Source organism: Oncorhynchus keta, chromosome 1 (assembly GCF_023373465.1).
Source record: "Oncorhynchus keta strain PuntledgeMale-10-30-2019 chromosome 1, Oket_V2, whole genome shotgun sequence".
NCBI classification, from domain to species: Eukaryota; Metazoa; Chordata; class Actinopteri; order Salmoniformes; family Salmonidae; genus Oncorhynchus; species Oncorhynchus keta.
In genome coordinates, this window is record NC_068421.1 from 28,501,183 (window position 1) to 28,524,863 (window position 23,681).

Consider the following 23,681-nt stretch of genomic DNA (forward strand, 5'->3'; position numbering starts at 1 on the left):
ATAGTCACTTTACCCCTACCTACATGTTACTGTTTATACATAGTCACTTTACCCCTACCTACATGATACTGTTTATACATAGTCACTTTACCCCTACCTACATGTTACTGTTTATACATAGTCACTTTACCCCTACCTACATGTCACTGTTTATACATAGTCACTTTACCCCTACCTACATGTTACTGTTTATACATAGTACATGATACTGTTTATACATAGTCACTTTACCCCTACCTACATGTTACTGTTTATACATAGTCACTTTACCCCTACCTACATGTTACTGTTTATACATAGTCACTTTACCCCTACCTACATGTCACTGTTTATACATAGTCACTTTACCCCTACCTACATGATACTGTTTATACATAGTCACTTTACCCCTACCTACATGTTACTGTTTATACATAGTCACTTTACCCCTACCTACATGTTACTGTTTATACATAGTCACTTTACCCCTACCTACATGATACTGTTTATACATAGTCACTTTAACCCCTACCTACATGTTACTGTTTATACATAGTCACTTTACCCCTACCTACATGTACTGTTTATACATAGTCACTTTACCCCTACCTACATGTCACTGTTTATACATAGTCACTTTACCCCTACCTACATGTCACTGTTTATACATAGTCACTTTACCCCTACCTACATGTCACTGTTTATACATAGTCACTTTACCCCTACCTACATGTCACTGTTTAGGCATAGTCACTTTACCCCTACCTACATGTTACTGTTTATACATAGTCACTTTACCCCTACCTACATGTTACTGTTTATACATAGTCACTTTACCCCTACCTACATGTCACTGTTTATACATAGTCACTTTACCCCTACCTACATGATACTGTTTTTATACATAGTCACTTTTACCCCTACCTACATGTCACTGTTTATACATAGTCACTTTACCCCTACCTACATGTCACTGTTTATACATAGTCACTGTTTTAGGCAGTCACTTTACCCCTACCTACATGATACTGTTTATACATAGTCACTTTACCCCTACCTACATGTCACTGTTTATACATAGTCACTTTACCCCTACCTACATGTCACTGTTTACATGTCACTTTACCCCTACCTACATGTTACTGTTTATACATACCTACATGTCACTGTTTATACATAGTCCCTTTACCTACATGTTACTGTTTATACATAGTCACTTTACCCCTACCTACATGTTACTGTTTATACATAGTCACTTTACCCCTACCTACATGTTACTGTTTGCACAAATGCACAAATGACCTCAGCTAACCTGTACCCCTGCACATTGACTTGGTATCAATGTTTCTTTTTATTAAATGTTTTACTTAAGTTTATTTAGTAAACATTTTCTTAACTCTATTTCTTGAACTGCATTGTTGGTTAAGTGCGTAAGTAAGTAAGCATGTTGCAAATAACATTTGATTTGATAGTAGAATGGCCTTCCTGAAGAGCTCAGTGGCTTTCAAAGTGGCACCATCATAGGATGCCACTTTTCCAACAAGTCACTTTGTCAATTTTCTGCCCTGCTAGAGCTGCCCCGGTCAACTGTAAGTACAGCTCAGCCGTGAATTGGTAGGCCACACAAGCTCACAGAATGGGACCACCAATTGCTGAAGCTCGTAGCGCGTTAAAATTGTCTGTCCTTGTTCGCAACACTCACTACCGAGTTCCAAACTGCCTCTGGAAGCAACGTCAGCACAAGAACTGAGCTTCATGAAATGAGTTTCCATGACAAGCATTGGCTAGAGTGGTTTAAAGCTCGCTGCCATTGTCTCTGGAGCAGTGGAAATGTGTTCTCTGGAGTGATGAATCACGCTTCTCCACCTGGCAGTCCGACGGACGAAACTAGGTTTAGCAGATGCTAGGAGAACGCTACCAGCCCCAATGCATAGTGGCAACTGTAAAGTTTGGTGGATTAATAATGGTCTGGGGCTGTTTTTCAAGCCCCTTAGTTCCAGTGAAGGGAAATCTTAATGCTACAGCATACAATGACATTTTATATGATTCTGTGCTTCCAAATTTGTGGCAACAGTTTGGGGAAGGCCCTTTCCTGTTTCATTATGATGTCGGCCCCGTGCACAAAGCGAGGCCCTAACAGAAACGATTTGTCGAGATCGGTGTGGGAGAACTTGGCTGGCTTGCACAGAGCTCTGACCTCAACCCCATCCAAAGCCTTTGGGATGAATTGGAACGCCAACTACGAGTCAGGCCTAATCGCCCAACATTATTGGGCGAATGGACGACCTCACTAATGCTCTTGTGGCTGAATGGGGAGCAAGTCTCCGCAGCAATGTTCCAACATCTAGTGGAAAGGCTGTTATATTATCAAACAGAGGACCACAACTCCATATTAATGCCCATGATTTTGGAGTGAGCAGGTGTCCACATACTTTTAGCCATGTAGTGTATCTCATTGCTCTCTAATGACAATGTTAAAAGGCTGTCACTGGTCAGAATGGGTTTCAACTGGACTGTGTCTGAAGATATCACGAGCAGATCCACACACACCTCCGACATACACATAATACACACACACACCCTCACACACACGTATGCACGCAGGCACGCACAGCCACAATCCACAGCACAAATAATTACTGTTGGTATACAGCACATATGTCAGAGTCAAGGCCCGCGGGCCACATCCGGCCCGCGAGAAGGTTTTTTACGGCCCCTGGGATGATCTTGATTTATTATTAGAACCGGCCCGCAGACCGCAGCAAGCCGGCAGCCCGCAGATCTTTTACACGCACCAATACTACATTTCCCACAATGCAACGGTGACGCACCGAGCAGTAGGCTGCTTCATTTCAATATTTATTGGCACAGCAGTTGTCAGCATCACAGTAAAATTAACTTTCAGATACCCATCAAAAATGGCAAAACGGAAGGTGGACACTGAGAACCAGGGGTTTCAAACAAGGTGGGAGTCGGAGTATTTGTTCACGGAGGTAGCTGGAAAACCTGTGTGTCTTCTGTGTGGAGAAAGTGTGGCGGTACTGAAAGAGTATAATCTGAGACGACATTATGAAACGAAACACGCGGACAAAAACAAGAATATGGACATGGAACAAAGGCTACAAAAGGCAGAGGAATTAAAACGAGGCCTCAAATCTCGACAGGCTCTGTTCAAAAAAGCCAAATCACAAGGCCAGGCTGCTGTCAAGGCCAGTTTTATTTGGCAGAAGAGATCGCTAAATCAGCCCGGCCATTTACGGAGGGGGATTTCATCAAAAACTGCATGATTAAAGTTTGTGACGAAGTTTGCCCAGAAAAAGGCAACTCTTTTTAAATGTGAGTCTGAGCAGAAACACCATTGCCGAGAGAGTAGACCAGTTGTCCATCAATCTAAAAGAGCAGCTTGTGAAAAAGGGAAAAGATTTCATTGCATATTCCTTGGCTGTGGATGAGAGCACCGACATTTCTGACATTGCCCAGTTGTCAATTTTCATCCGCGGAGTGGACTCCAGCCTAAGCGTGACAGAGGAGTTTTTGGCTTTACGTCCTATGCATGGCACAACTACGGGGCATGATTTGTATGAAGAGGTGTCAAGATGTGTAAATGAGATGGAGCTGCCTTGGGAAAAACTCGTGGGTTTGACAACCGACGGAGCACCTGCGATGTGTGGACACAGGAGCGGACTGGTGGCGAAGATACGGGAAAAGATGCAAGAGGAAAACGCGACAGGTGAGCTGACAGCTTATCATTGTATCATACACCAGGAAGCGTTGTGCGGTAAAGCCTTGAAAATGGAGCATGTAATGAGCATCATCACGCGCACAGTTAACTTTATCAGAGCCAAAGGTTTGAATCACCGCCAGTTCAAGGCATTTCTGACGGAGTTAGAAACGGAGCATGGTGATTTGCCTTATCACACAGAGGTGCGATGGCTAAGCCAGGGAAAGGTGCTTCAAAGATGTTTCGAGCCTCGTGAGGAGATTTGTCTGTTCTTGGACAGCAAAGGGAAAGACACAACACAACTCCGAGGGGAAATGTTTCTGTGTGAAATGGCTTTTCTGTGTGACATTACGAGTCATCTGAATGCAATGAACTTGCAGCTGCAGGGTCGGGATCGTGTCATCTCTGATATGTACAGTACAGTGAAGGCATTTAAAACCAAACTGACTCTGTGGGAGACGCAGATGCGGAAAGAAAATTTGAGCCACTTTCCCAGCTGCCAGACCATGAAAGAGAAGCTCTCTACCAGTGCGTTCCCGAGCGCACAGTTGGCTGATAAAATAGGTATGCTTGCCGCTGACTTTCGACGCCGATTTGCTGACTTTGAAGCACAAAAGCAGGTTGGAACTGCTGGTTAACCCATTTGCTGTTGACGTGGAAAGCTCACCACCAAACCTCCAAATGGAGTTGATTGACCTCCAATGCAATGATGCACTGAGGGCAAAATATGCGGCAGTGGGTGCTGCGGAGTTCGCCCGTTTCCTCCCCGACACAATGCCCCAGCTGCGCATCCAGGCTGCTCAAACGTTGTCTATGTTTGGCAGCACATACCTGTGTGAACAACTGTTTTCTTTGATGAACTTGAACAAAACATCACACAGAAGTCGACTTACTGCTGAACACCTCCACTCAATTCTGAGGATTTCCTCAGCTCAGAGCCTTACTCCCGAACATTGATGAACTTGTGGAAAAGATGGGACACCACCAAGTATCACCCTCAACCTCAAACAAGTGAACATTACTGTGCAATCACATATTTAGAGTTTTTACTCAGTTCAAGTTTAAAAGTTAAAGTTTAATATTTGTTTTCACTGCATGTTACTTCTCCTTAAACAAAGTGTTGTTTTTGATTAATAGATTTTTGCACTTTATTTTATTGTATTTCAATCCAATTATATTTTAAAAATATTTCAGTTGAGTGGATGATAGAAAATTGCTATTATTGTTTTTTTCTTTGAAGTAAATTTAGCCCACTTTTGCTAAAATAGAAAATATAGGCTACTGATGGTGCCTTGAATACCGGTTTCTTTCATTTAATGTTCATGTTATGGGGATTTTTATATAAAGGAAATTTGTCTTTTGTGTCTGTTGAAAATTAAAGATTACTGACAGAGCCATAAGAAAATATTGCTTTATTTATCTGATCATATTGGAATATATTTGTTAGGTTTTCAGTAGGTTCAATTAGGTTCACTAGACTATATGCGTCATTTAAAAAATTTTCAATGAACATTCGAACAGTCCGGCCCTCGGCTTGTAGCTAAATTTTTTATTTGGCCCTCCGTCCATTTGACTTTGACACCCCTTGTATACAGTATCTGAATTCTAGGCTCAATAGTCACGAGAACCACAAACACACACACATATACATATGGAGGGGTGGGTGTTACCTGACGGAGCAGAAACGCAGCTACATCAGTGGACTCCCAGTAGGAGGCATGGAAGAGATGAGGCAGTGCCACGGTGGGGAAGGAGGTCAACACGTCTGGACAGTACAGAGCATAGTCCAACCTCTTAGAGCCCCACCAGCTACTGGAAACTGAGGCACATACGCATGCGCACAAACACACACACACACACGAACGCACACACATACACAGAGAGAGAGAAACACACAGAAGGGAGAGAATGAACACAGGAATATCAAGATAATAAGGGTTTCTTGGAGTTATTTGAAATGATTTGTGGATACTAATGGTATTATTCATCTGGTCTTTTAGGCACCACAGTATTAGCAATAGAAGTAGGTTAATCAATCTGGAGAGGCACAGTTGGATCTCCTGAGTCTGGCTATATGTGCCCACCATAGATAATTGATAATGTATAGAGCATAGCCCCAATGTGCCCTTTAACTCTGATCGCTAATGAGCAGTCTCCACCTCTCTCTCTCTCTCTCTCTCTCTCTCTCTCTCTCTATGCTTCTTTCTCTCTATGCTTCTTTCTCTCTCTATGCTTCTTTCTCTCTCTCTCTGCTTCTTTCTCTCTATGCTTCTTTCTCTCTCTCTCTGCTTCTTTCTCTCTCTCTGCTTCTTTCTTTCTCTCTCTCTGTGCTTCTTTCTATCGCTCTGATTCTTTCTCTCTCTCTCTGTGCTTCTTTCTCTCTGTGCTTCTTTTTCTCTATCTCTATGCTTATACAAATCAGCCGGGCTAGACAATCTGGACCCTTTCTTTCTAAAATTATCTGCCGAAATTGTTGCCACCCCTATTACTAGCCTGTTCAAACTCTCTTTCGTGTCGTCTGAGATTCCCAAAGATTGGAAAGCAGCTGCGGTCATCCCCCTCTTCAAAGGGGGGGACACTCTTGACCCAAACTGCTACAGACCTATATCTATCCTACCATGCCTTTCTAAGGTCTTCGAAAGCCAAGTCAACAAACAGATTACCGACCATTTCGAATCTCACCATACCTTCTCTGCTATGCAATCTGGTTTCAGAGCTGGTCATGGGTGCACCTCAGCCACGCTCAAGGTCCTAAATGATATCTTAACCACCATCGATAAGAAACATTACTGTGCAGCCGTATTCATTGATCTGGCCAAGGCTTTCGACTCTGTCAATCACCACATCCTCATCGGCAGACTCGACAGCCTTGGCTTCTCAAATGATTGCCTCGCCTGGTTCACCAACTACTTCTCTGATAGAGTTCAGTGTGTCAAATCGGAGGGTCTGCTGTCCGAACCTCTGGCAGTCTCTATGGGGGTGCCACAGGGTTCAATTATTGGACCGACTCTATTCTCTGTGTACATCAATGATGTCGCTCTTGCTGCTGGTGAGTCTCTGATCCACCTCTACGCAGACGACACCATTCTGTATACTTCTGGCCCTTCTTTGGACACTGTGTTAACAGCCCTCCAGGCAAGCTTCAATGCCATACAACTCTCCTTCCGTGGCCTCCAATTGCTCTTAAATACAAGTAAAACTAAATGCATGCTCTTCAACCGATCGCTACCTGCACCTGCCCGACTGTCCAACATCACTACTCTAGACAGCTCTGACTTAGAATACGTGGACAACTACAAATAGTTAGGTGTCTGGTTAGACTGTAAACTCTCCTTCCAGACCCATATTAAACATCTCCAATCCAAAGTTAAATCTAGAATTGGCTTCCTATTTCGCAAAACAAAGCATCCTTCTCTCATGCTGCCAAACATACCCTTGTTAAACTGACCATCCTACCAATCCTCGACTTTGGCAATGTCATTTACAAAATAGCCTCCAATACCCTACTCAACAAATTGGATGCAGTCTATCACAGTGCAATCCGTTTTGTCACCAAAGCCCCATATACTACCCACCATTGCGACCTGTCCGCTCTCGTTGGCTGGCCCTCGCTTCATACTTGTCGCCAAACCCACTGGCTCCATGTCATCTACAAGACCCTGCTAGGTAAAGTCCCCCCTTATCTCAGCTCGCTGGTCACCATAGCATCTCCCACCTGTAGCACACGCTCCAGCAGGTATATCTCTCTAGTCACCCCCAAAACCAATTCTTTCTTTGGCCGCCTCTCCTTCCAGTTCTCTGCTGCCAATGACTGGAACGAACTACAAAAATCTCTGAAACTGGAAACACGTATCTCCCTCACTAGTTTAAGCACCAACTGTCAGAGCAGCTCACAGATTACTGCACCTGTACATAGCCCACCTATAATTTAGCCCAAACAACTACCTCTTTCCCTACTGTATTTTATTTATTTATTTATTTTGCTTATTTTCCTTTGCACCCCATTCTTTTTATTTCTACTTTGCACATTCTTCCATTGCAAATCTACCATTCCAGTGTTTTACTTGCTATATTGTATTTACTTTGCCACCATGGCCTTTTTTTGCCCTTACCTCCCTTCTCACCTCATTTGCTCACATTGTATATAGACTTGTTTATACTGTATTATTGACTGTATGTTTGTTTTACTCCATGTGTAACTCTGTGTCGTTGTATGTGTCGAAATGCTTTGCTTTATCTTGGCCAAGTCGCAATTGTAAATGAGAACTTGTTCTCAACTTGCCTACCTGGTTAAATAAAGGTGAAATATTTTGTAATTTTGTATTATTATCTCTCTGTGTGCTTCATTCTCTCTCTCTGTGTGTCTTTCTCTCTCTCTGCTTCTTTCTTTCTCTCTCTGCTTATTTCTCTCTCTCTGTGCTTCTTCCTCTCTCTGCTTCTTTCTGTCTCTTTCTCTGTGCTTCTTTCTCTCTCTGCTTCTTTCTCTCTCTCTGCTTCTTTCTCTCTTTCCCTCTATGCTTCTTTCTCCCTCTATGCTTATTTCTCTCTCTCTATGCTTATTTCTCTCTCTGTGTGCTTCATTCTCTCTCTCTGTGTGCTTCTTTCTCTCTCTCTGCTTCTTTCTTTCTCTCTCTCTGTGCTTCTTTCTCTCTCTGTGATTCTTTCTCTCTGTGCTTCTTTCTCTCTCTGTGCTACTCTCTCTCTCTGCTTCTTTCTCTCTCTCTCTGTTCTTCTTCCTCGCTCTGCTTCTTTCTCTCTCTCTCTGCTTCTTTCTCTCTCTGTGCTACTCTCTCTCTCTGCTTCTTTCTCTCTCTCTCTGTGCTTCTTCCTCGCTCTGCTTCTTTCTCTCTCTCTCTGCTTCTTTCTCTCTCTGTGCTACTCTCTCTGCTTCTTTCTCTCTCTCTCTCTATTCTTCTTTCTTTCTCTCTCTGTGCTTCTTTCTCTCTCTCTCTGCTTCTTTCTTTCTCTGTGTGCTTCTTTCTATCTCTCTGCTTCTTTCTCTCTCTGTGCTTCTTTCTCTCTGTGCTTCTTTCTCTCTGTGCTTCTTTCTCTTTGTGCTTCTTTCTCTCTCTCTCTGCTTCTTTCTTTCTCTCTCTGTGTGCTTCTTTCTATTTCTCTGCTTCTTTCTCTCTCTGTGCTTCTTTCTCTCTCTGTGTGCTTCATTCTCTCTCTCTGTGCTTCTTTCTCTTTCTCTCTGCTTCTTTCTTTCTCTCTCTCTGTGCTTCTTTCTTTCTCTCTCTCTGTGCTTCTTTCTTTCTCTCTCTCTGCTTCTTTCTCTTTCTTTGCTTCTTTCTTTCTCTCTCTGTGTGCTTCTTTCTATTTCTCTGCTTCTTTCTCTCTCTGTGCTTCTTTCTCTCTCTGTGTGCTTCATTCTCTCTCTCTCTGTGTGCTTCTTTCTATTTCTCTGCTTCTTTCTCTCTCTGTGCTTCTTTCTCTCTCTGTGCTTCTTTCTCTCTGTGTGCTTCATTCTCTCTCTCTGCTTCCTTCTTTCTCTCTCTGTGTGCTTCTTTCTCTCTCTCTGCTTCTTTCTTTCTCTCTCTCTGCTTCTTTCTTTCTCTCTCTCTGTGCTTCTTTCTCTCTCTCTCTGCTTCTTTCTTTCTCTCTCTGTGCTTCTTCCTCTCTCTGCTTCTCTCTCTCTATGTGCTTCTTTCTCTCTCTCTCTGCTTCTTTCTTTCTCTCTCTGTGCTTCTTCCTCTCTCTGCTTCTCTCTCTCTATGTGCTTCTTTCTTTCTCTCTCTCTGCTTCTTTCTTTCTCTCTCTGTGCTTCTTCCTCTCTCTGCTTCTCTCTCTCTCTCTCTGTGCTTCTTTCTCTCTCTCTCTATGCTTCTTTCTCTCTCTCTCTGTGCTTCTTTCTCTCTCTCTCTGCTTCTTTCTCTCTCTCTGTGCTTCTTTCTGTGCTTCTTTCTCTCTCTCTGTGCTTATTTCTCTTCCTCTCTCTGCTTCTCTCTCTCTCTCTCTGTGCTTCTTTCTTTCTCTCTCTATGCTTCTTTCTCTCTCTGTGCTTCTTTCTCTCTCTCTCTCTGCTTCTTTCTCTCTCTCTCTGTGCTTCTTTCTGTGCTTCTTTCTCTCTCTCTGTGCTTATTTTTCTCTCTCTCTATGCTTATTTCTCTCTCTGTGTGCTTCATTCTCTCTCTCTCTGTGCATCTTTCTCTCTCTCTGCTTCTTTATTTCTCTCTCTCTGTGCTTCTTTCTCTCTCTGTGATTCTTTCTCTCTGTGCTTCTTTCTCTCTCTCTCTGCTTCTTTCTCTCTCTGTGCTACTCTCTCTCTCTGCTTCTTTCTCTCTCTCTCTGTTCTTCTTCCTCGCTCTGCTTCTTTCTCTCTCTCTCTGCTTCTTTCTCTCTCTGTGCTACTCTCTCTGCTTCTTTCTCTCTCTCTCTCTATGCTTCTTTCTTTCTCTCTCTCTCTGTGCTTCTTTCTCTCTCTCTCTGCTTCTTTCTTTCTCTGTGTGCTTCTTTCTATCTCTCTGCTTCTTTCTCTCTGTGCTTCTTTCTCTCTGTGCTTCTTTCTCTCTGTGCTTCTTTCTCTCTCTCTCTGCTTCTTTCTCTTTCTTTGCTTCTTTCTCTCTCTGTGCTTCTTTCTCTCTCTGTGCTTCTTTCTCTCTCTGTGTGCTTCTTTCTCTCTCTCTGCTTCCTTCTTTCTCTCTCTGTGTGCTTCTTTCTCTCTCTCTGCTTCTTTCTTTCTCTCTCTCTGCTTCTTTCTTTCTCTCTCTCTGTGCTTCTTTCTCTCTCTCTCTGCTTCTTTCTTTCTCTCTCTGTGCTTCTTCCTCTCTCTGCTTCTCTCTCTCTATGTGCTTCTTTCTCTCTCTCTCTGCTTCTTTCTTTCTCTCTCTGTGCTTCTTCCTCTCTCTGCTTCTTCTCTCTCTCTGTGCTTCTTTCTTTCTCTCTCTCTGCTTCTTTCTTTCTCTCTCTGTGCTTCTTCCTCTCTCTGCTTCTCTCTCTCTCTCTCTGTGCTTCTTTCTTTCTCTCTCTGTGCTTCTTCCTCTCTCTGCTTCTTCTCTCTCTCTCTGTGCTTCTTTCTCTCTCTCTCTATGCTTCTTTTCTCTCTCTCTCTGTGCTTCTTTCTCTCTCTGCTTCTTTCTTTCTCTCTCTGTGCTTCTTCCTCTCTCTGCTTCTCTCTCTCTCTCTCTGTGCTTCTTTCTTCTCTCTCTATGCTTCTTTTCTCTCTCTCTCTGTGCTTCTTTCTCTCTCTGCTTCTTTCTCTCTCTCTGTGCTTCTTTCTGTGCTTCTTTCTCTCTCTCTGTGCTTATTTCTCTTCCTCTCTCTGCTTCTCTCTCTCTCTCTCTGTGCTTTTTTCTTTCTCTCTCTATGCTTCTTTCTCTCTCTCTCTGTGCTTCTTTCTCTCTCTCTCTCTCTGCTTCTTTCTCTCTCTCTCTCTCTGTGCTTCTTTCTGTGCTTCTTTCTCTCTCTCTGTGCTTATTTCTCTCTCTCTCTATGCTTATTTCTCTCTCCGTGTGCTTCATTCTCTCTCTCTCTGTGCTTCTTTCTCTCTCTCTGCTTCTTTATTTCTCTCTCTCTGTGCTTCTTTCTCTCTCTGTGATTCTTTCTCTCTGTGCTTCTTTCTCTCTCTCTCTGCTTCTTTCTCTCTCTGTGCTACTCTCTCTCTCTGCTTCTTTCTCTCTCTCTCTGTTCTTCTTCCTCGCTCTGCTTCTTTCTCTCTCTCTCTGCTTCTTTCTCTCTCTGTGCTACTCTCTCTGCTTCTTTCTCTCTCTCTCTCTATGCTTCTTTCTTTCTCTCTCTCTCTGTGCTTCTTTCTCTCTCTCTCTGCTTCTTTCTTTCTCTGTGTGCTTCTTTCTATCTCTCTGCTTCTTTCTCTCTCTGTGCTTCTTTCTCTCTGTGCTTCTTTCTCTCTGTGCTTCTTTCTCTCTCTCTCTGCTTCTTTCTCTTTCTTTGCTTCTTTCTTTCTCTCTCTCTGTGCTTCTTTCTCTCTCTTTCTTTGCTTCTTTCTTTCTCTCTCTCTGTGCTTCTTTCTCTCTCTCTCTGCTTCTTTCTTTCCCTCTCTGTGTGCTTCTTTCTATTTCTCTGCTTCTTTCTCTCTCTGTGCTTCATTTTCTCTCTCTGTGCTTCTTTCTCTCTCTCTGCTTCCTTCTTTCTCTCTCCGTGTGCTTCTTTCTCTCTCTCTCTGCTTCTTTCTTTCTCTCTCTCTGTGCTTCTTTCTCTCTCTCTGCTTCTTTCTTTCTCTCTCTCTCTGTGCTTCTTTCTCTCTCTCTCTGCTTCTTTCTTTCTCTCTCTGTGCTTCTTCCTCTCTCTGCTTCTCTCTCTCTATGTGCTTCTTTCTCTCTCTCTATGCTTCTTTCTCTCTCTCTCTGTGCTTCTTTCTCTCTCTCTCTGCTTCTTTCTCTCTCTCTGTGCTTCTTTCTGTGCTTCTTTCTCTCTCTCTGTGCTTATTTCTCTTCCTCTCTCTGCTTCTCTCTCTCTCTCTCTGTGCTTCTTTCTCTCTCTCTCTGTGCTTCTTTCTCTCTCTGCTTCTTTCTCTCTCTCTGTGCTTCTTTCTGTGCTTCTTTCTCTCTCTCTGTGCTTATTTCTCTTCCTCTCTCTGCTTCTCTCTCTCTCTCTCTGTGCTTCTTTCTTTCTCTCTCTATGCTTCTTTCTCTCTCTCTATGTGCTTCTTTCTCTCTCTGCTTCTTTCTCTCTCTCTCTCTGTGCTTCTTTCTGTGCTTCTTTCTCTCTCTCTGTGCTTATTTCTCTCTCTCTCTCTGTGCTTATTTCTCTCTCTCTCTATGCTTATTTCTCTCTCTGCTTCTTCTCTCTCTGCTTCTCTCTCTCTCTCTCTGTGCTTCTTTCTCTCTCTCTCTCTGCTTCTTTCTTTCTCTCTCTGTGCTTCTTCTCTCTCTCTGCTTCTCTCTCTCTCTGTGCTTCTTTCTCTCTCTCTCTGCTTCTTTCTCTCTCTCTCTCTGTGCTTCTTTCTTTCTCTCTCTATGCTTCTTTCTCTCTCTCTCTCTGTGCTTCTTTCTTTCTCTCTCTATGCTTCTTTCTCTCTCTCTCTCTGTGCTTCTTTCTGTGCTTCTTTCTCTCTCTCTGTGCTTATTTCTCTCTCTCTCTATGCTTATTTCTCTCTCCGTGTGCTTCATTCTCTCTCTCTCTGCTTCTTTATTTCTCTCTCTCTGTGCTTCTTTCTCTCTGTGCTTCTTTTCTCTCTCTCTGCTTCTTTCTCTCTCTGTGCTACTCTCTCTCTCTGCTTCTTTCTCTCTCTCTCTCTCTGTTCTTCTTCCTCGCTCTGCTTCTTTCTCTCTCTCTCTGCTTCTTTCTCTCTCTGTGCTACTCTCTCTGCTTCTTTCTCTCTCTCTCTCTATGCTTCTTTCTTTCTCTCTCTCTCTGTGCTTCTTTCTCTCTCTCTCTGCTTCTTTCTTTCTCTGTGTGCTTCTTTCTATCTCTCTGCTTCTTTCTCTCTCTGTGCTTCTTTCTCTCTGTGCTTCTTTCTCTCTGTGCTTCTTTCTCTCTCTCTCTGCTTCTTTCTCTTTCTTTGCTTCTTTCTTTCTCTCTCTCTGTGCTTCTTTCTCTCTCTCTCTGCTTCTTTCTTTCCCTCTCTGTGTGCTTCTTTCTATTTCTCTGCTTCTTTCTCTCTCTGTGCTTCATTTTCTCTCTCTGTGCTTCTTTCTCTCTCTCTGCTTCCTTCTTTCTCTCTCCGTGTGCTTCTTTCTCTCTCTCTGCTTCTTTCTTTCTCTCTCTCTGTGCTTCTTTCTCTCTCTCTCTCTTGCTTTCTTTCTCTCTCTCTCTGTGCTTCTTTCTCTCTCTCTCTGCTTCTTTCTTTCTCTCTCTGTGCTTCTTCCTCTCTCTGCTTCTCTCTCTCTATGTGCTTCTTTCTCTCTCTCTCTCTGCTTCTTTCTTTCTCTCTCTGTGCTTCTTCCTCTCTCTGCTTCTCTCTCTCTCTGTGCTTCTTTCTCTCTCTCTGCTTCTTTCTTTCTCTCTCTCTGTGCTTCTTTCTGTGCTTCTTTCTCTCTCTCTGTGCTTATTTCTCTCTCTCTCTCTGTGCTTCTTTCTCTCTCTCTCTCTCTCTCTCTCTCTCTCTCTCTCTCTCTCTCTCTCTCTCTCTCTCTTTTCATATCACTGCCTTTTCTTTCTTTCTTTCTTTCTTTCTTTCTTTCTTTCTTTCTCTATCTTGTCCTCTCTCTCTCTTTTGCCCTTTCACTCTGCTTCTCTCTCTCCCTCTCTCCTGTCTCTCTTTCATTCTCTCTCCCACTCACTGTTGGTGATGGTGCTACTCATCCTGCCCACAGAGCAGAAGGACGTCTCACTGTCCACGCTGGTCACACTGGCTCTGCGCCCTCCTCCTCCTCCCCTTCCACTGCTGTCTGTCTCAGGGGAAGGGGGCACGGCCGGGGCACCAGGACTGGGCTCTGCCTCCAGGAACACGTCTGGGTGACTTTGGATACTGTCAGCTAAAATGAGAGAGAGACAGAGAGAGAGAGAGACAGGCAGAGGGAGAGAGTGGTAGAAAGAGTGAAAGGGAGGGAGAGTTTAATTATATAACAATTAACTAGTAACATTTTCTGTGAATCAGTACTGTTATGGGCATCCCGAGTGGCATCTCAGTGCTGGAGGCGTCACGGCCGCGACCGGAAGCCCATGAGGAGGCCGCACAATTGGCCCAGCATCGTCCGAGTTAGGGGAGGGTTTGGCCGGCTGTGATGTCCTTGTCCCATCGCGCTCTAGTGACTCCTTGCTGCGGTCAGGCACATGGACGCTGACTTCGGTGGTTAGTTGTATGGTGTTTCCTCCAACACATTGGTGCAGCAGGCTTCTGGGTTAAGCGCGCAGTGTGTCAAGAAGCAGTGTGGCTGGGATGGGTTATTCTTCGGTGGACGCTATTGCTCTCGATCTTCGCCTCTCCTGAGTCCTTATGGGAGTTGCAGCGATGGGACAAGAATGTAATTACCAATTGGTTATCACAAAATTGGGAGAGAAAAGGGGTAAAGTTTTAAATAATAAATCAATACTGTTATATGGTCTAATTGGCTAGTATGTGGTACTAGCTTGTTTTGTGCGTGCTAGAGGAAAGCCTTGGAAACACACACAGTGTCAGGTAATTAGGTTGGGCTTGTAATGATCCAGGGATTGTGATGACCAATCAACACACCCAACCCCAGGAGCTGAGAGAGAGGTCAGTGAAGGAAACTGTAAACAACTACACTACAGCCCAGGTGGCCCTAGTTACTCCTCACCTTTATTTTTGGACGGATGTGTGTGTTTTGTCCCGTAGACTGAAGGAGGAAACGTGGATTTCCCACGTGATATATATGGTTGTTTCAGAGAACATGGACCTGTAGGATAGTCTTTACAAGACATGACATACTCGTAGCAAATCACATCAATAATATCATTCTTAGAGAGACAAGTGACTGCTCCCTCTGTTCAATGATACATTTATGTTGAACTTCACAGGATCCTCTCTGGAATAAAGAAGGAGAGTGGGCGGGAGAGAGAGAGATAGTATAAGAAAGAGCAATGAAGAGAAAAGAGAGAGACAGATAGACTACAAGGGAAATGTGTCATCATTTCCTAGACATGTTGAGGCCAATGTATTTTCTCTTCATCCAATTCAATTCAGCTGTTCATTCTACTTGTATTTGTTCCTTTCCCCTTATTTGAGCATTTTCTTCTACTTCCTTTCCATTTTATGTCTGTAATAGCTTGACAATATACTCTCTGTCTCTGGCAGCAGCATAACTAGGGCTCAGGTATGGTTGGCATGGTTACAGTACAGCGTTGTTGTTTATTGTAATGAAAGGCTGTATGTAGTAAAGGCTACCTGTAGTGTAGGTTATATGAGTGCATCCACATTGTTCCAATCAATTCTCCAGCTCTGGAAACATTATCATCAGCCTTCTGTAACAACTATGCTATGGTGTACTGTACTGTAGAGGGAAAGAGGGAGGGGAATGACAGAGCGAGTGAATTAAGTGTAAAAAAGAAAAGAAAAGCCTTGACATATCGATATCCATAAAAGCAACCCAATAACAATATCCAATATCCTCCGGGGTGAGTCCCAAATGGCACCCTATTCTCTATATAGTGTACTACTTTTGACCACGGCCCTTTTCAAAAGAAGTGCACTGTAGGGAATAGGGTCCCATTTGTGATGGAGACTGTTGTCGGTCTGTCCTCTGTCTCAGTTACATGTAAGGCTCTTGCAGTATAGCATGGTAATCTATCTCATTACATTTAACATTGACTCTGAAAGGAACAGACAGTCTGAGTGTCTGCCTGGAGAACGTTCCATTAAGCACAGGCATATTTAAGGGCAGGTCTGTGTGTGTATGATCAAATCAAATCACATTTTATTTGTCACATGCGCTGAATACAACAGGTGTAGGTCACCTTACAGTGAAATGCTTACTTTACAAGCCCTTAACCAAAGATGCAGTTTTAAGAAAATACCTAAAAATAAATAAAAGTAAGAGGTAAGAAAAACAAATAATTAAAGAGCAGCCGTAAATAACAATAGCGGGGCTATATACAGGGGGTACCGGTACAGAGTCAATGTGTCAATGTGGAGGCTATATACAGGGGGTACCGGTACAGAGTCAATGTGTCAATGTGGAGGCTATATACAGGGGGTACCGGTACAGAGTCAATGTATCAATGTGGAGGCTATATACAGGGGGTACCGGTACAGAGTCAATGTGTCAATGTGGAGGCTATATACAGGGGGTACCGGTACAGAGTCAATGTATCAATGTGGAGGCTATATACAGGGGGTACCGGTACAGAGTCAATGTAGTTTTCTTCGTTTTTTTCTGTATATATTTCGTACATATTTTAATCTCACTCTCAAACTAGAGCTGAATATACTCTCCTGCAACCCGCATCACCCAATGTGGTACGGATCCGCCTTTTCTATACTTTACATTAGATCCGGAGCCACCATCAGAAGCTAGCCAGCTAACTAGCTACTAGCTCGTACTCAGTTAGCCATTGCTAGCGGTCTTCTAAGCTAACTAGAACACCAGCGCGACATCAACCCAGAGCATATCAGACTGCTCTTTCTCTACCACATCTCCGGATTCCTACCGCAAGCTCTGAACCTTTACACCGGATCATCGCAACTAGCTAGCTGCAATTCGAGTGGCTACTCCTGGCCAACGTCTCTGGCCCAAAACAAGCTACAGTTAGCCTTGAGCTAAGCCCATCTCCCGACTAGCCGAAGAGGCCCAACGATACCTCTTTTGCCAATTGGCCTGGACCCTTTACTGCCGACACGGAGCGCCGCCGATCCATCACGACTGGTCCGCCGACATAATCGTCCGAGGTGGCTTCAACAGGCTTTTTCGTTGCGACATCGCCAAAGACCCATCTGCTGGCCAAGGCCCGCGAGCTTTCTGAAACGCTGTGTCTCCAGCTCACCCAGCGCACTAGAGCTCCTGTAGCATAATCCTGGGCTACAATTACCCGGGCCCACGACCGGTCTGTCGATGTCACCGCAAGAAGAGGAATAAACAGACTCACCCCATCGCGACGTCCCCCAAAGGTTAGCTCTCTAGCCCTCGCTATCTCCCTACTTGCTATTCGGCCTGCTAACGGCTAGCTTGTCTAGCCCGGGCCCACGAACTGTTAGCTTGTTAGCACAGGCCTGCTAACCATCTGCCTCACCTCATCCCAAACACTTCTGAACCCATTTACTTTCTATCTCTCTTTGATTTTTATTTGTTTATACCTTCCGGAAACCTGCCTCACCCACTGTGATACGGATTCGCTATCACTTTTAATTTTGATTTATTTTTATGACACACTCAAGAACCTCCAGACGCTAACCAGCTAACTAGCTACAAGCTATTTAGTCATTGTTAGTTTAAAAAAAAAAAAAAACCTGGATAACACTCGCCAGCCCAGCTTCCCTGCCCATCCGCTGCTGCCCCCTGGACACTGATTTCTTGGCTACATAGCTGACGCACGCTGGACTGTCCATTAATCACGGTACCCCATTCTGCTTGTTTGTTTATCTGTCGGCCCAGTTGCCTAGTCAACGCCATTTTACCTGCTGTTTGTTGTGCTAGCTGATTAGCCTCGCCTACTGTTTTTAGCTAGCTTTCCCAATTCAACACCTGTGATTACTGTATGCCTCGCTGTATGTCTCTCCCAAATGTCAATATGCCTTGTATACTGTTGTTCAGGTTAGTTATCATTGTTTTAGTTCACAATGGAGCCCCTAGATCCACTCTGCATACCCCTGTTACCTCCTTTGTCCCACCCCCACACATGCGGTGACCTCACCCATTACAACCAGCATGTCCAGAGATACAACCTCTCTCATCATCACCCAGTGCCTGGGCTTACCTCCGCTGTACCCGCACCCCACCATACCCCTGTCTGCGCATTATGCCCTGAATATATTCTACCATGCCCAGAAACCTGCTCCTCTTATCCTCTGCCCCCAACGCTCTAGGCGACCAGTTTTGATAGCCTCTAGCCGCACCCTCATACTACTCCTTCTCTGTTCCGCGGGTGATGTGGAGGTAAACCCAGGCCCTGCATGCCCCCAGGTACCCTCATTTGTTGACTTCTGTGATCGAAAAAGTCTTGGTTTTATGCATGTCAACATCAGAAGCCTCCTCCCTAAGTTTGTTTTACTCACTGCTTTAGCACACTCTGCTAACCCTGATGTCCTTGCCGTGTCTGAATCCTGGCTCAGGAAGGCCACCAAAAATTCAGAGATTTCCATACCCAACTATAACATCTTCCGTCAAGATAGAACTGCCAAAGGGGGCGGAGTCGCAGTCTACTGCAGAGATAGCCTGCAAAGTAATGTCATACTTTCCAGGTCCATACCCAAACAGTTTGAACTACTAATTTTGAAAATTACTCTCTCCAGAAACAAGTCTATCACTGTTGCCGCCTGCTACCGACCCCCGTCAGCTCCCAGCTGCGCCCTGGACACCATTTGTGAATTGATCGCCCCCCATCTAGCTTCAGAGTTTGTTCTGTTAGGTGACCTAAACTGGGATATGCTTAACACCCCGGCAGTCCTACAATCTAAGCTAGATGCCCTCAATCTCACTCAAATCATCAAGGAACCCACCAGGTACAACCCTAACTCTGTAAACAAGGGCACCCTCATAGACGTCATCCTGACCAAATGGCCCTCCAAATATACCTCCGCTGTCTTCAACCAGGATCTCAGCGATCACTGCCTCATCGCCTGTATCCGCCACGGAGCCGCAGTCAAACGACCACCCCTCATCACTGTCAAACGCTCCCTAAAACACTTCTGTGAGCAGGCCTTTCTAATCGACCTGGCCCGTGTATCCTGGAAGGACATTGACCTCATCCCGTCAGTTGAGGATGCCTGGTCATTCTTTAAAAGTAACTTCCTCACCATTTTAGATAAGCATGCTCCGTTCAAAAATGCAGAACCAAGAACAGATACAGCCCTTGGTTCACTCCAGACCTGGCTGCCCTCGACCAGCACAAAAACATCCTGTGGCGGACTGCAATAGCATCGAATAGCCCCGTGATATGCAACTGTTCAGGGAAGTCAGGAACCAATACACGCAGTCAGTCAGGAAAGCTAAGGCCAGCTTCTTCAGGCAGAAGTTTGCATCCTGTAGCTCCAACTCCAAAAAGTTCTGGGACACTGTGAAGTCCATGGAGAACAAGAGCACCTCCTCCCAGCTGCCCACTGCACTGAGGCTAGGAAACACGGTCTCCACCGATAAATCCATGATTATCGAAAACTTCAATAAGCACTTCTCAACGGCTGGCCATGCCTTCCGCCTGGCTACTCCAACCTCGGCCAACAGCTCCGCCCCCCGTAGTTCCTCACCCAAGCCTCTCCAGGTTCTCCTTTTACCCAAATCCAGATAGCAGATGTTCTGAAAGAGCTGCAAAACCTGGACCCGTACAAATCAGCTGGGCTTGATAATCTGGACCCGCTATTTCTGAAACTATCTGCCGCCATTGTCGCAACCCCTATTACCAGCCTGTTCAACCTCTCTTTCATATCGTCTGAGATCCCCAAGGATTGGAAAGCTGCCGCAGTCATCCCCTCTTCAAAGGGGGAGACACCCTGGACCCAAACTGCTATAGACCTATATCCATCCTGCCCTGCCTATCTAAGGTCTTCGAAAGCCAAGTCAACAAACAGGTCACTGACCATCTCGAATCCCACCGTACCTTCTCCGCTGTGCAATCTGGTTTCCGAGCCGGTCACGGGTGCACCTCAGCCACACTCAAGGTACTAAATGATATCATAACCGCCATCGATAAAAGACAGTACTGTGCAGCCGTCTTCATCGACCTCGCCAAGGCTTTCGACTCTGTCAATCACCAAATTCTTATCGGCAGACTCAACAGCCTCGGTTTTTCGGATGACTGCCTTGCCTGGTTCACTCAATTACTTTGCAGACAGAGTTCAGTGTGTCAAATCGGAGGGCATGCTGTCCGGTCCTCTGGCAGTCTCTATGGGGGTGCCACAGGGTTCAATTCTCGGGCCGACTCTTTTCTCTGTATATATCAATGATGTTGCTCTTGCTGCGGGCGATTCCCTGATCCACCTCTACGCAGACGACACCATTCTATATACTTTCGGCCCGTCATTGGACACTGTGCTATCCAACCTCCAAACGAGCTTCAATGCCATACAGCACTCCTTCCGTGGCCTCCAACTGCTCTTAAACGCGAGTAAAACCAAATGCATGCTTTTCAACCGATCGCTGCCTGCACCCGCATGCCCGACTAGCATCACCACCCTGGATGGTTCCAACCTTGAATATGTGGACATCTATAAGTACCTAGGTGTCTGGCTAGACTGCAAACTCTCCTTCCAGACTCACATCAAACATCTCCAATCAAAAATCAAATCCAGAGTCGGCTTTCTATTCCGCAACAAAGCCTCCTTCACCCACGCTGCCAAGCTTACCTAGTAAAACTGACTATCCTACCGATCCTCGACTTCGGCGATGTCATCTACAAATGGCTTCCAACACTCTACTCAGCAAACTGGATGCAGTCTATCACAGTGCCATCCGTTTTGTCACTAAAGCACCTTATACCACCCACCACTGCGACTTGTATGCTCTAGTCGGCTGGCCCTCACTACATATTCGTCGCCAGACCCACTGGCTCCAGGTCATCTACAAGTCCATGCTAGGTAAAGCTCCGCCTTATCTCAGTTCACTGGTCACGATGGCAACACCCATCCGTAGCACGCGCTCCAGCAGGTGTATCTCACTGATCATCCCTAAAGCCAACACCTCATTTGGCCGCCTTTCGTTCCAGTACTCTGCTGCCTGTGACTGGAACGAATTGCAAAAATCGCTGAAGTTGGAGACTTTTATCTCCTCACCAACTTCAAACATCAGCTATCCGAGCAGCTAACCGATCGCTGCAGCTGTACATAGTCTATTGGTAAATAGCTCACCCTTTTCACCTACCTCATTCCCATACTGTTTTTATACTGTTTTTATTTATTTACTTTTCTGCTCTTTTGCACACCAATATCTCTACCTGTACATGCCCATCTGATCATTTATCACTCCAGTGTTAATCTGCAAAATTGTATTATTCGCCTACCTCCTCATGCCTTTTGCACACATTGTATATAGACTGCCCATTTTTTTTCTACTGTGTTATTGACTTGCTAATTGTTTACTCCATGTGTAACTCTGTGTTGTCTGTTCACACTGCTATGCTTTATCTTGGCCAGGTCGCAGTTGCAAATGAGAACTTGTTCTCAACTAGCCTACCTGGTTAAATAAAGGTGAAATAAAAAATAAAAAAATAAAATGTATCAATGTGGAGGCTATATACAGGGGGTACCGGTACAGAGTCAATGTATCAATGTGGAGGCTATATACATGGAGTACCTATACAGAGTCAATGTATCAATGTGAAGGATATATACAGGGAGTACCTGTACAGAGTCAATGTGGAGGCTATATACAGGGGGTACCGGTACAGAGTCAATGTATCAATGTGGAGGCTATATACAGGGAGTACCTGTACAGAGTCAATGTGGAGGCTATATACAGGGAGTACCTGTACAGAGTCAATGTGGAGGCTATATACAGGGAGTACCGGTACAGAGTCAATGTATCAATGTGGAGGCTATATACAGGGAGTACCGGTACAGAGTCAACGTGTCAATGTGGAGGCTATATACAGGGGGTACCGGTACAGAGTCAATGTATCAATGTGGAGGTTTTATACAGGGGGTACCGGTACAGAGTCAACGTATCAATGTGGAGGCTATATACAGGGGGTACCGGTACAGAGTCAATGTATCAATGTGGAGGCTATATACAGGGGGTACCGGTACAGAGTCAATGTGTCAATGTGGAGGCTATATACAGGGGTACCGGTACAGAGTCAATGTGTCAATGGAGGCTATATACAGGGGTACCGGTACAGAGTCAATGTATCAATGTGGAGGCTATATACAGGGGTACCGGTACAGAGTCAATGTGTCAATGTGGAGGCTATATACAGGGGTACCGGTACAGAGTCAATGTGTCAATGTGGAGGCTATATACAGGGGTACCGGTACAGAGTCAACGTATCAATGTGGAGGCTATATACAGGGGTACCGGTACAGAGTCAATGTATCAATGTGGAGGCTATATACAGGGGTACCGGTACAGAGTCAATGTATCAATGTGGAGGCTATATACAGGGGTACCGGTACAGAGTCAATGTATCAATGTGGAGGCTATATACAGGGGTACCGGTACAGAGTCAATGTATCAATGTGGAGGCTATATACAGGGGTACCGGTACAGAGTCAATGTATCAATGTGGAGGCTATATACAGGGGTACCGGTACAGAGTCAATGTATCAATGTGGAGGCTATATACAGGGGGTACCGGTACAGAGTCAATGTATCAATGTGGAGGCTATATACAGGGGTACCGGTAGTCAATCAATGTGGAGGCTATATACAGGGGTACCGGTACAGAGTCAATGTATCAATGTGGAGGCTATATACAGGGGTACCGGTACAGAGTCAATGTATCAATGTGGAGGCTATATACAGGGGGTACCGGTACAGAGTCAATGTATCAATGTGGAGGCTATATACAGGGGGTACCGGTACAGAGTCAATGTATCAATGTGGAGGCTATATACAGGGGTACCGGTACAGAGTCAATGTGTCAATGTGGAGGCTATATACAGGGGGTAGCGGTACAGAGTCAATGTATCAATGTGGAGGCTATATACAGGGGGTACCGGTACAGAGTCAATGTGTCAATGTGGAGGCTATATACAGGGGTACCGGTACAGAGTCAATGTGTCAATGTGGAGGCTATATACAGGGGCTACCGGTACAGAGTCAATGTATCAATGTGGAGGCTATATACAGGGGTACCGGTACAGAGTCAATGTATCAATGTGGAGGCTATATACAGGGGTACCGGTACAGGTCAATGTGTCAATGTGGAGGCTATATACAGGGGGTACCGGTACAGAGTCAATGTGTCAATGTGGAGGCTATATACAGGGGGTACCGGTACAGAGTCAATGTGTCAATGTGGAGGCTATATACAGGGGGTACCGGTACAGAGTCAATGTGGAGGCTATATACAGGGGGTACCAGTACAGAGTCAATGTGGAGGCTATATACAGGGGGTACCAGTACAGAGTCAATGTATCAATGTGGAGGTTATATACAGGGAGTACCTATACAGAGTCAATGTATCAATGTGAAGGATATATACAGGGAGTACCTGTACAGAGTCAATGTGGAGGCTATATACAGGGGGTACCGGTACAGAGTCAATGTATCAATGTGGAGGCTATATACAGGGGTACCGGTACAGAGTCAATGTATCAATGTGGAGGCTATATACAGGGAGTACCTGTACAGAGTCAATGTGGAGGCTATATACAGGGAGTACCTGTACAGAGTCAATGTGGAGGCTATATACAGGGAGTACCGGTACAGAGTCAATGTATCAATGTGGAGGCTATATACAGGGAGTACCGGTACAGAGTCAACGTGTCAATGTGGAGGCTATATACAGGGGTACCGGTACAGAGTCAATGTATCAA

The 23,681-nt window shown here is 44.9% G+C and overlaps 1 protein-coding gene across 3 annotated transcripts in view; it reads right to left on the reverse strand.

The window, feature by feature from the left end:
- LOC118394682 (membrane-associated phosphatidylinositol transfer protein 3-like) overlaps window positions 1–23,681 on the reverse strand; it is a 236,456-nt gene that overhangs the window by 56,906 nt on the left and 155,869 nt on the right. For all 3 annotated transcript variants that reach the window (XM_052520107.1, XM_052520116.1, XM_052520103.1), the window contains exons 11-12: window positions 13,882–14,076; window positions 5,371–5,519 (exon numbers count right to left, since the gene is read on the reverse strand). In XM_052520107.1, coding sequence (XP_052376067.1) covers window positions 5,371–5,519; window positions 13,882–14,076 — 344 coding nt within the window. The remainder of the gene's footprint in view (window positions 1–5,370; window positions 5,520–13,881; window positions 14,077–23,681) is intronic.